General features: G+C 43.6%; 1 protein-coding gene across 1 annotated transcript; it reads left to right on the plus strand.

The window, feature by feature from the left end:
- The first annotated feature begins 429 nt into the window (after positions 1-429).
- On the plus strand, positions 430-12555 carry Ankrd40 (ankyrin repeat domain 40). Its single transcript, XM_051199998.1, has 5 exons — positions 430-795; positions 6602-6750; positions 7106-7588; positions 10565-10746; positions 12184-12555. Exons 1-5 carry the CDS (start codon positions 662-664, stop codon positions 12328-12330), a joined length of 1095 nt encoding a protein of 364 aa, XP_051055955.1. The 5' UTR covers positions 430-661; the 3' UTR covers positions 12331-12555.
- The last annotated feature ends 486 nt before the right edge of the window (positions 12556-13041 follow it).

The raw sequence follows: 13041 nt of genomic DNA on the forward strand, positions 1-13041 counted from the left end.
ATGGTCCCAAGCACCGACAAAAATAAGAAAGAATATGTCGTCTATCTTTGCAAATAATGGGCATATTATAGTAGGATCGTTTTCAGCCCATTTCCCGTCCTGCTGGGCAAAAATTGGCTCAGATAAAGAAAACGAACTAATCAAACTTGGGGGCGGGAGTGGAAACCCACCAATTATTTTTAATGCCTACTAAACAGCCTGCTCCAGAGGATAAGGCTTTTCTGGCTCTAAACATGCCGGGGCCCTCCGCCCCCCAACTATTCCTGTGTCGGTCCTCCTCGCTGGAAGCTGGGAGGTCTAAAAATAGCCAATGAATCACAGCAGATAATCCAGTGCAGTGGCAGTGGTTACATAAACAGCCGGCTGGGGCTGAGGGGCCGCCGGGTCGGAACGAAAAGTATCTGGGTTAGTGTTGTCACACTAAATAGGGTCCCCCGGAGCCGGCCTTAGGAGGCGCGGCGTGGGAGGAGGCCTGGGCCTGCGGGCCGCGAACAGCCAGAGGGCAGGCGGGAGCACAGGCCCGGGCCGGGCGCGGGAGGAGGCGCGAGTGGGGCGGCCGAACCCGACGCTCCCTCCCCATGGCCGGGAGCGGGCCGCGGAGGCGGCGGCGGCGCTGACGGGCTCGGGGCGGGGCGGCCGGGGGCCCGGGACCCTGGGGAAGATGAACGCCCTCCTAGAGCAGAAGGAGCAGCAGGAGAGGCTGCGGGAGGCAGCGGCCTTGGGGGACATTCGGGAGGTGCAGAAACTGGTGGAGAGCGGGGTGGATGTGAACTCCCAAAATGAGGTCAACGGCTGGTAAGTGGCGAGCGGGGGAGGCCTAGGGTTCAGGGTCCTTAGCTCCGAGCGTGGAGCAGTCAGCCTTGACCTAGGACGCAGGCTAAGGTGAGGGCTGGTACCTCATGCCTCGCAGGTTGTGCCTCATTGTCCCCAGCAGTCAGGAGCGCATCCTCCCCAAACCAAACCCTGTGTGGTCCACCGCGGCCAGCGCCCTCCAGCACGCTAGAGCCCACGCCATCCCCGGGGTGGCTATCTTGGCCTGAAAGGTGATACCAGAGGCTTTGGTTTTCAGCGACTCTGCTCTGGATTTCATCAGGCTTGAATTATTTTGCCATGGGCGCTTCTGAAGAACACTTCGTGCAGAGATGAAAGCATAAGCAAACGTGCAAATGCCAGTCTTAGCCAAGACCAGGAGAAAAGAAACAACTACAAAAACCCCACCACTTGCCTCTGTTGTTTCGATGCAACCGTGATTTGCTGTTGCCTATAGCTTCCTGTTGAGAGGAGACTCATTTGTTTGCCCTGTAGAGTGTTTTGTTTTCTTAGTATAATTTCCAACAGGATTTCACCCAAAGCTTTAGATGTTTGCTTGCAGGTTGCCCCGTCCCAATTAAACAACGAATCTCATGCTAAGATGTGATTAAGTCTTTGGTTTCAAGTTACGGAATGGAGTATTAATCTGCCCTTTTTTGCATCTCCATTTCAATTTTTTTGTTTAATCCAGGTAATGTTTAACTAGCCAATTTTGCTAGTTCAAAGTTAAAATAAGTTTAAACACCCCCACCCCCTCCCACAAATCGAATCGTACATTTTGGAACTGAAAGAGCACTGGAGATCATTTGAATTCCAGAGAATGTTTTGTCCTGGTTGCACAATTGTTAATATGACAACAAAATCAAAATTGAGTTTTCCTTACTTCTAAGACATCCACCTGCCTCCTCTCCCTAGAGAAACTATCCTGATAGCTGTCCACAGCTAGGAGACAGTGGGCACTACTTTATCTTGTTTGAAGTCTTTGCCATGAAAAAAATGTGTAGTTGTTTGCCTTGCCATGGCATCTAAAAGCTGTGAGTTACTGTTTTGGCACTAGGAAGCAGTGTTTTATAGAGTAATGAGCCTGGTCTTGCTGCAGGTTTCTGCCTGTTTAGCTGTATGATCTTGTCCAAGCCCCTTCATTTTCCAATTATTTCAGAAGGGTTGTTAGCATTTATTGAGAGAAAGGATAATAAATACCTACTGTCTTTTGAACATGCTTGGTGACACAAATGTGGTTCTGAACACTTGACATATCTCATTTATGGCTAGTTGAGAACATCAGTTATTATTTTCTCCATCTTAAAGATGAAGAAACTAAGACCCTAAGAAAATTAAGTAAACCACCCAATTTTCAAAATGCCCCTAAATTACTAAATTTGGGATTTAGTTAGTTCATGTTACCATTAGCCGTCAAGTAACTGGTAGAGCTGAAAATTAATCCAGCACCTGACCCCATCAGAACACTGCCTGCCCTTGCTAGACATACAGTGAATGTCAGGTGAGTCTGAAGTAATGTGCTGTCTGTAGATTTAGTTCCACCTCCACATCAATCAATTCAATCCAAGAATGGATTCCCAGATTCCCCCTGTCCTGCCTTATGCTCTTGGCCTACTGCTTTGAGTTCTCATCTCAGTTGAGTCCTTCTCATCTCAGCCTCTTACATGGCCAGGCCAGAATACTGGCACTGTCCCCAGCCCTGTTTTTCCTTCACACAGACCACATGTGATCAGCCAGTTCTGCTGCCTCCATGTTCAGATGAGATCTGACTACCTCTCACAAACTCTGCTGTCATACTGCCAGATAAAGCCACCACCATTTATCTTGCTAGATAGTACATAGTCTCCTTGCTTATATTATGACTTTAATTCATGGTCTGAGGGACCCTGACTTAGGACAGTTGGATTACTTTACTCAAAGTCCTCTAGTGGCTCATGTTAAGCTAAGAAGCCAATTTTCACTCCCTTACCTGACCTTTGGGCCCCATATCTTCAGACTTGCTTCCTTGTTCATTTTCCATTCCCCTGGCCTCCTTGCTTTTCCTGGAACAACACTCCCCGATTTTAGACTTTTGCGGTTTGCCTTCTTTCTTGTCTAGAAAGCTTTTCTTCAAATACCCATGGTTTGCTCTCTATTCTCAATCAGAGCTTAGCTTCATGATAAAGTCTTTCCTTGGCTGTCTGTTTAATTATGCAACTCCAGCTTGGCAGTGGTGGTGCACACCTCTAACCCCAGCACTCAGGAAGCCTAGGCAGGCAGATTTCTGAGTTTGAGGCTGTCCTGGTTTACAGAGTTTCAGGATAGCCAGGGCTACATGGAGAAACCCTGTCTTGAACACCAATAAATACATAAGTAGGTAAATTAATAAATAATTTGTGTAACTCTGTTCCCAAACCCTGCCATTTCCTAATCTCTTACTCTGTCCCTTAAAACTTAATATACCTAGCACTCTACATACTTTGCTTATTTATTTGCTAATTGTCCTAGCTTTGTTGACTATAAAATGAGTAAAGAATGTTCACAATGTTATGACATTAGGTTTTTCTTTCATTTTTTTTTTTGTTTTTTGTTTTTGTTTTTATTTTTTTAAGACAGGGTTTCTCTATGGCTTTGGAGGCTGGCCTAGAACTAGCTCTTGTAGACCAGGCTGGTCTCGAACTCACAGAGATCCACCTGCCTCTGCCTCCCGAGTGCTGGGATTAAAGACCTGCACCATCACTGCCCAGCTCTTTAAAACTTTTTAAGGATTTATTTATTTATGTATTTTATGTATATGGGTGCTCTACTCAGAGGTATGCCTGCATGACAAAAGAGGGCATCAGATGCCATTATAGATCGCTGTGAGCCACCTTATTGTTGCTAGGAACCGAACTCAGGACCTCTGGAAGAGCACCAGAAGTCCACTGAGCCATCTCTCCAGCCTCCCCCTCTTCCTCTTTCTTTCTTGACTTGGTCTTGCTGTGTTGCCTGGGCTGGCCTTAACTCTTGTCCTAAAAGTTACCTTCTACCCCCACTGTACCCAGCTCCTCATGTAATATTTTGGAGATTAAGTGAGTACAGCCTTTAGAATAATGTCCAATATGTAAAGTAGTATGTCTGTGTTAGCTATTGTTATTTTCTTATTATTAGGCAACATGTTGGGAGACATTAAAAAAATCCCCCTGGCGGGGGGAAAAACCCGACTCTTTTCAATATTGAAAGTAGACTGGTGACTGCTTTCATTCTTGGTTGCTCAGTAACCACAGCTTCAGCAGTGATGAATGATGGCCAGTTGATGAATGATGCTCAAAGCCTCTGGTCTAAAATACTTTCCAGCCCTAATGGGATATTCTGACTGCAAATATAAAGTTTAAATAGTTGAAGTTCAAAAATAGAGTTTCCACATCAATTGTAATTCAAGTGTCATGTGTCCTTTTTGGCTTTAGAAATGAGTATTATGGTTTATGAAGAAGTTGAAAATACTGCCTGGCTGCAATGGTTGTAAGTTATAGCTGCCCATAGCCACTCAGCTCTAGACTGCAAATGATGGTCACTGAGGGTACAGGGTGGCTTCCACATGCTGGGTCCACTTAACCACATTTTACATGGTAGTATTCTGACTGGTGGTTTGCTCAGTCTCTCTGCTCCACTCACAGTTTTACCTTTCATTCTTTTCATGGCTGAGTAATGTACTACTAGCAAATAGGTTCTTTCCAAAAGGGGGCCTATTTTCTCAGCCTGATCCATTCGTTTTTGAGTGCTCACTTACTGTAATTATTCATTTTTCAAGCCTATACCACAGACATCTCCACACAAACACACTCTGAGCTGCAGTTTGCTTAGAATCAAGGAAATTTTGGATCCCCCTATGCTAAGCAATGTCCATTTTATCCTAGATCCACTAATTAAGTGATAAAGAATAAGTACTTGGGCTGGAGATATTATAGCTCAATGGTGGAGTATTGGCCTAACATATATGAGGACATTGGTTCAGTCTGATATCACACCCACATGCATACACACACAACACACACACACACCCCACACGTCTGTATATGTCAGATAAATGCTTCCTTCTGTTCACTTTATTGAGGCTGTAGCTCAGTAGTCAGTCACTTGCCTAGCATGTGTGAGGCCCTGGGTTACAGCACAACAACATAATGTTAAAAGCCTCTTCCCTCATTTTCCCCACTTGGGACAGTCATTTTTGTTAAAGAGTACATGAAAGGCACATAGATGGTAAATGGGTGGCTCCCACCCAGTCCTTCAAGCTATCGTTCTCTAAATCATGAATGCAAAGATGCACAAGGCAAATCAGCTTTTAATTGAAATCAAGTCAACTTTACAGATGGTTGTACTTCTTAGGTTAGTGGCCTCTCTGTTGAGCCTCTACTCTGTTCATTATCTTATCTGGGTTTGGCGGTAAGCTCTGAAGATGGTTATCTGGGTTAGATTAGAGAGTTGGTGAATGAGGTGTTTTAAAATGGGGGAAAGTGTTTTCCTTCTGTAATATGCATTCCGATCTGCACCTGAGGATGCAACTTCTGTTATGATGGCATTTTTGAGGGATGCTAACTAAATTTATATACAGTAGTTCTTTGGATCTCTATATATCCAATATTAAATATATAAATAATAAGTAGTTTTGCTTAAGTGAGACTGTTTGTTATATGGGTCTGTTCTTGAACCAATTTGTTGCTATCTTCGCTTCCAGTGCCTCCAGAGTAAAAAGTATGTGTACAGTGTTTCATTTGAGCAGATGAGGATATGTTTGTAGCCCTCTGGAGAAATTGAGAGAAGCCAGCATTTTGCAAAATGGAAATTTCAAAATCGTGTATGTGTGTAGGTGTGTGTAGGAAAGAAACCAAGGAAAAGGGAGTAAGCAGCTAAGATTGAAGCAGTAGTCCTTGCTGTCATAATGACTGACATGACAGAAGTTGCAGATAGGAGCTGATTATTAACTTGACAATGTTTACTTTTTTGTTTTGGTTTTTCTAGAAGGGTTCTCTGTGTAGCTTTGGAGCCTATCCTGAAACTAGCTCTGTAGACCAGGCTGGCCTCTGCCTCCCGAGTGCTGGGATTAAAGGCATTCACCACTAATGCCTGGCAACAATGTTTACTCTTTAGCTGGTACTTGGAGCAGATCAAATTTTTTCATAGTTTCTAAAATACAAGGGTAACACAGAAATCTGTTTTAAAGAGATCAAGATCTAATGGGTGTTACTGATAGAGTAGCATCCTGAAGTGTCACTGAAGTCAGCAGTCTCTGGAACCTTTGAAACTGAAGCTCCTGGGATAGATTGATGTTTCTTGTGGCTAGAAATTAAAACTATTTATTTTGCAGTGCTAGGATTGAACCCAGGTAGGCCTTGTGTATTCTATGCAAGCATTCAACCATTGAGTTACAGCTCCAGCCCCAGGAATGAAACTTTTAAAAACGTAAACATATTAAATAATAATAATATTAATTGTTGTTGTTGTTATTATTATTATTATTATAGATGGAGGGTCTCACTATGTAGCTTTGTCTGTCCTGGAACTGGCTCAGTAGACCAGGCTAGCCTTGGATTCACAGAGATCTAACTGTCTCTGCCTCCCAAGTGCTGGGATTAAAGGTGTATGCCACCATGCTTAGCTGTATTAATATTTTGATCATCTTTGTGAAATGAAAAGTTGAGATTGCTAGCTTGGCTTCTGAGTTCTAGCTGAAGTCTAACAAGCTTATGTATATTGATTTAGTAATGTTTATAACTTGAAACCTTGAATCACCTTTTCTCTTTTTCAGTCATTCTTTCTCCTTTCTTTGGGACAGGACCTGTTTACACTGGGCATGTAAACGCAACCATGGCCAGGTGGTCTCTTACCTGCTAAAATCGGGGGCTGACCGAGAGATCCTTACTACAAAAGGAGAAATGCCAGTGCAGTTAACATCAAGGAGAGAGATCAGAAAGATCATGGGAGGTGAGTCTGTTTGGGGGGAACATTTGATTTTTGTCAAGCAAATACTTTAAGATGTGGTATTACTGGCCCATTAATGCTGATCGGATAACTGGTCTTATGTTTCTACATTAATTGCTGTGCCAAGGTTGTGATTCCATTGTTTGAAGGATGCCAATATTGTTGAGTTGTGCTTTTTTAATTTGTAAAAATGAAGACAGTAAAAATGGTAATCATAAACCTAATGAAATGTTCTTCTCTCTTCTGATCTGAAGAGGCAGGCAGTCCTGATCAAAGTATTTGTCACATCCCAAATGACACTAGCTTCCACCATGCTGCTTTCTTGGTAAGTTTTATGTTCTGTATTTTTGTTTTTAAGTGGAAGAAGCTGATGACGATGACGAGCTCCCCCAGCTGAAGAAGGAGTCAGAACTGCCTTTTGTTCCCAACTATCTGGCCAACCCAGCCTTCCCTTTTATCTATACTCCTGCAGCAGAAGATTCCACCCAGTTGCAGAATGGGGGCTCCTCCACACCTCCAGCATCACCCCCTGCAGATGGCTCACCTCCATTGCTGCCCCCCACAGAATCCCCTCTGCTAGGGGCCTTTCCTAGGGACCACACCTCTTTGGCACTGGTTCAGAATGGTGATATTTCTGGCCCCTCTGCCATACTCAGAACACCAGAAAGCACAAAACCTGGTCCTGTGTGTCAGCCACCAGTGAGTCAGAACCGCTCCCTGTTCTCCTCTGTCCCACCCAAGCCACCAATGTCTTTGGAGCCTCAGAATGGGACATATACAGGACCAGCGCCAGCATTTCAGCCATTTTTCTTCACTGGAGCATTTCCATTTAATATGCAAGGTAATGCCTTAACAGTAAACAGCCTCTGCAACAGAAGAATGAAGTTCATTTGTTTATTTAATTGGGGTATACTTACAAAGTTAGGGAAGAGTTCCAGAACCTGTATAAGGAGCTCTCTTCACTCAAGGTTCATAAACTGTATACCTTTTACTCAAAAATGTGGAAGTACTGTCCCTTTTCTATCATTCCTAGGAACAAAAAGTTTCTCTTGCTGGGCATGGTGGTGCATACCTTTAATCCCAGCACTCAGGAGGCAGAGGTAGGTGGATCTCTGTGTGTTTAAGATCAGCCTGGTCTACAGAATGAGTTCCAGGACAGCCAGGGCTATATAGAGAAACCCTGTCTCAAAAAAAAAAAAAAAAAAAAAAAAAAACCACAAAAATGGGAGCTGGAGAGATGGCTGCTTTTCCAGAGGTTCTGAGTTCAATTCCCAGCAACCACATGGTGGCTCACCACCATCTATAATGAGATCTGGTGACTTCTTCTGGCCTGCAGACGGACATGCAGGCAGAACACTATATAAAATAAACAAGTCTTAAAAAAAAAAAGTTTAAAAAATTAACTTTTTAAAATGTATATGAGTATTTTGCCTCCATGTAAGTATGCCATGTACGTGCAGTGCCTATAGAGACCAAAGAAGGTGTCAGATTTCCTGGCACTGGAATTTCAGACCCTGTGAGCCATGTGACACGGGTACTGAGAACCAAACTCTGGTCCTGGTCCTCGGGAAGAATAGCAAGTGTTTCTAAAAGCTGCCCCATCTGTCTAGCCCCTTTTTCCCTATCATTCTTGACCTCTACAATTTTGAAGGGTTCAAAGCAGTTAATTGGTGAAATATGGCTTCATATCATTCCTTCTCTGTGTATCACTTAGTGTTCTACTATGAAGGACTTTGGAGCAGCTGGAGAAATGACTCAGTGGTTAAGAACACTGGCTGCTCTTCCAGAGGACCTGGGTTCAATTCCTAGCACCCACATGGCAGCTCACAACCTTATGTAATTCTAGTCTGGGGGATAAGATAAAATAAAAACAAATCTCAGTAAAGAAGGACTTTTCCTTCTCAGTGATAGCCATACTGACTTTTTTGAGGGGTGGGGGTATGGGTGTTTTGCCTGCATGGATGTCTGTATATCATGTATGTGTCTGGTGTCCTCAGAGGCTAGAAGAGAGCATTGGATCTCCTGGAATGAGTTACAGACAGTTGTGAACCACCCTGTGGATTCTGGGAATTGAACCTAGGTCCTCTGGCAGAGCAGCAGGTGCTCTTAACTGCTGAGCCATCTCTCCTGCATGGACTCATGATTCACATTATATTCAGTGTGTTGTAATTTGATATAAGCATTCTTTTGATATATAGGTTATTCCTTATTTAGCCAGTGTGAACCCCTTCAAGCTAGTTCTTATATCCTATGGACACAGCCCCATTATTCTTGGAACACATCCTTACTTCTAGTGCTTGAAGATGTGCCTGTTTTATAGTGTCATTTTCCCCACGCCAACACTTCAATTCACTGTCCTCTAGGAGTCCTGGTTCTTTTGGGTAGAGAGTAGGATTTAGAAGCCAGATGTGGGCACTAGGTGTCCTCTTTGTTATAGGTGTGACAGTTCTAGGTTTAATTGGAGACTAAGAGAAGGGATTGTGTGAGGAAGGGATGGGAAAAGAGAAGGAAGCATATAAACATTTGTACATATGTTTGTATGTATATACATATATTATTCACATGTATAAACTTATGTATATTTCTCTTTCTGCATATGTGTTTGTTTAGGTTCTTGGTTTGTTTGTTTTTGGCAAGAGTCTCACTATGTAGTCCTGCCTGGCCCAAAGCGCACTATGTACAACAAGCTAGTGTTGAATTCAGAGAGATTCACTTGCCTGTGCCTCCCAAATGCTATAGTTAAAGGAGTACCTGGCTGTTTACATCATTTTAAGAACATTAGAAACCAAAAATTCATTCAGACGGCTCTAATTCCAGTAAAATCCATAGAGTCTGGTGTACACTTACTTTTTCGTTTTCACCTAACTTCCTAGTTTTGAAGACTAACACTATAGCTGCTAATATCAGTGACCTATGATGCTGTGAGGGATCCATACTTTAGGAGCAAGATAGAATTGGCAAATGCATGTGAATACTTGGCTTGAGTCAGCTTGACACCCCAGTCTGGAATACAAAGACAGATTGCTTCTAACTCTTGACTCATGAATGTAGTGTTACTTACTCGCAAACAAGGATTCCTCCCTTATCAAGTTGCAATGTTTCAAGTCATGCTCAAATTTAACTTTTTTTTTTTTTTTTGTTGTTCCTTTGCTGTTTTTCTTTTGATTTGGCATTTTTTGTTTGTTTGTTTGCTTGTTTTTATTAATTAGTTTGGATATGTAGCCTAAGATACCTGTCTCTGTTTCCTGAGTTGCTAGGATCAATCATTTTGCTGTTTTGAGACACTGTCTCACTATGTAGTCCAGGCTGTCCAGAAACATATGGTCCTTTTCTCTCCACTTCCCTGTTGCTAAAATTGTAAGTGTATGATGAAATCCCTGCCTGCCTCCTTTCCTGTTTTTATTTCAAGGAGTGGTATATTTCCTAAGTAACTTTAGGTCCGTAATTGCTGAATGCTTTCAGAGTATCTCAGATATCACATCTTGCCCTTGCCATCTTTCTGACCCTCCATTCCCTACTCATGTGTAATTGGTACTCAAACCCTTCTGGAGTCTTTACCTCCTTATGTCCAGTGACAGAGATTAGTGACCCTTATATAGCTAGGATGACTGCTCCTGCCCCTTTTTTGCTTGGTGAACCATAGCAGAGAGGACAATGCAGGAAACTGCCCCAATAGAGCCATGGATGGTATAAACAAACCCTACTGACTGGCCTACGTTTTTTCAGTGGGTGGTGCAGACCTTAAATTACATATGCTGAGCTATACCAGACTATGCATTGCCATTTCTTTCTCTCTCTCTCTCTCTTTTTTTTTTAGAGCTGGTACTCAAGGTGAGAATTCAGAACCCATCTCTTCGGGAAAATGATTTCATTGAAATTGAACTGGATCGACAGGAGCTCACCTACCAAGAATTGCTCAGAGTGAGTTGCTGTGAGCTGGGTGTTAATCCAGACCAAGTGGAAAAGATCAGGAAGTTACCTAATACTCTGCTGAGAAAGGTAAGAAGTCTGCTTGGCATGAGTGAGTAGCTTCTGTCTGCATTTGGAACACACCAAACTTCTTCCTTGGTTTTTGAGTCTAAGGGAAAGCCAGTAGCAAAGGGAGAGCGGAGGCCATAGCTCAGTGGTCAAGTGTATGCTTGTCATGTGCAAGGCCTTGAGTTCAAGTTCCAACCTAAACACAGTCCAGAAGCTTTCTTTCCCTTCATCTGAGTCCACCGAGACCCTGGCTTACTTGTTCATTTATTTATTTTGACACAGGGTCTTGATGTGTATGTAGCTCTAGCTGCCTTGGAATTTATTGTTTGTTCCAGGCCAGCAGTGGATTTATGGCAGTCCTCCTGCCTCAGCCACTTGAGTGCTGGCATTAAAGGTGTTGTTCTTTTGCTGCGCAGCTAATGCCTAAGAAACACAAACACGAGACTCAGCGCCCACGTGGAGTTTATTGAGAGAAGGGAGAGAAAGAGGGGGTAGCTGGTGGCCAACCGAAAGCAGGAGAGAGAGAGAGAGCAGGGTGGGCAGAGAGAGAGCAAGAGGGGGCAAGAGGGGGAGCAACAGAGAAACCAGAGAGAGAGGCGTGCTTGGCGCACTTGCTTTAAAAGGGGGCCTTGCGCATGTGTAACTGAGTCCTCTGGCAGCCAGGTAAAGCTTGAGCTGCCAGGTAAGGCTGATGTAGTGATGACACGGCCATGAACGTCCTGCCCATGCCCATCGTCGGGGGTGGGGGTCAGCTAGCTGCTAGTTCCTAACAAAAAATGTAAGCTACTACATTGTAATACACTGGCATTTTTGAAGGTTGGAAGATAGCAGAATGTTATAGGGGCCTGTTTCAGTTGTTTCCATAGTGACCTGTGGGGTTTGCCTTGGTGCTCTATTAGGGTTTATTCTGTATATGATGAGATGAGGTCCACTTGGGCATCTGTGTGATCCTCTAGTCATCAATAGGTTAATCTCTAGCATCAACCTTCTGGGTTCCTGAGGAAAACTGATGGCCACCTCCCTGTCCATCCAGGGTATTCAAATCCTCAATCAGATACTATTAGGACCTTCTTCATCGTGTCCAGGTTACACCTGGGGACTGATCATTACTTAGCTGCCCCAGGGATTTCATTTTTCTTTTATATTGAAGATGGACCAAGATACTAGCATCAGTACAACCCACTAAACACAGACACAAGCACAAGCTGCTTCTATTAATCTGTTGCCCTGGGCTGATAACAATGGCTTAGTGGGTAAAGGCATTTGCTGCTAAGCCTGATGATCTGAGTTTTATCCCAGGGCCCCACATGGTAATATGAGAGAGCCAATTCCCACAGGTTGTCCTCTGACCTCTGCATGTGTATCATACATGACACAAATGTGTGCATACAAAATAAAGAAATGTAATAAAAAAGTAAATAGAAAGAGATTTTAACCCATTGCCCTATTTTGTTTTAGGACAAAGATGTTGCCCGACTCCAGGATTTCCAAGAGTTAGAGCTGGTTCTGATGATCAGTGAGAATAATTTTCTATTCAGAAACGCTGCATCCACACTGACTGAGAGGCCTTGCTACAACCGGAGAGCTTCAAAACTGACATACTAATGCAGCAGGGTCTTTATCAATGAGTATTGTGACAGTATGTGTCACCTCTGGGCCAAAGGACAAGCCATTGATCCCAAAGCCTCGGATGCCCACCAGGGCCCCTGGTGTCACTTCGTAGTGTACACTAATATCCTGCCTCAGCAGGAGGCAACCCTGACCCCCAGCAGCGGTGCCACTCTTCCAAGCCTCTTGGTGCACAATAAAACCTATTGCTGAATCTTTGAACAGCTGAAAAGTCATCTTGAGAGGCAGAAGCCGGAGGTACGATAGCCAGTGTTTTGTGTGTAGACTCTAGAGAGTTGAAGCAGAAACTAGAGAGCGGACCTGTTTCCAGCCACTTGTGTTGATGGTGTACCTGAAGGGCCAGGCTCATTTCTCTTGGTGTTGCATGATCATGATGCTCCTGAGATTTTGAACTGATTGATGAGGGAGGAGGACTCAGGAAAGAAAACACAGGTACTGGACAAAGGGATTCTGGTGTAACCTGTGGCTGTGAGGTTTCATATAGCATATTTATAAATGTTACTCAGGTTTAAAGTATTAAAAAATATAGTTACCTAACTATAAATAGGCTGTTAACCAAAAGAGCTTCCCCTCCCCCACTTTTCCTTTGTGATCACTCATGACTGCCGCTGTCTCAGGACAGTCATCTTTGCATCTCCTCCCCTCCACAGTCACTAGAGGGCTCTCTAATGCTTTCTAAAGGAACCA

This window comes from Phodopus roborovskii, unplaced genomic scaffold, assembly GCF_943737965.1.
Source record: "Phodopus roborovskii unplaced genomic scaffold, PHOROB, whole genome shotgun sequence".
Classification (NCBI taxonomy): Eukaryota; Metazoa; Chordata; class Mammalia; order Rodentia; family Cricetidae; genus Phodopus; species Phodopus roborovskii.

Bases quoted from the DNA above. Each gene is read 5' to 3' on its own strand.
- Ankrd40 (XM_051199998.1), top strand. From the start codon at position 662: ATGAACGCCCTCCTAGAGCAGAAGGAGCAGCAGGAGAGGCTGCGGGAG. The intron at 7,589-10,564 runs GTAATGCCTTAA...TTTTTTTTTTAG, and splicing joins ATTTCCATTTAATATGCAAG to AGCTGGTACTCAAGGTGAGA. The intron at 10,747-12,183 runs GTAAGAAGTCTG...ATTTTGTTTTAG, and splicing joins CTAATACTCTGCTGAGAAAG to GACAAAGATGTTGCCCGACT.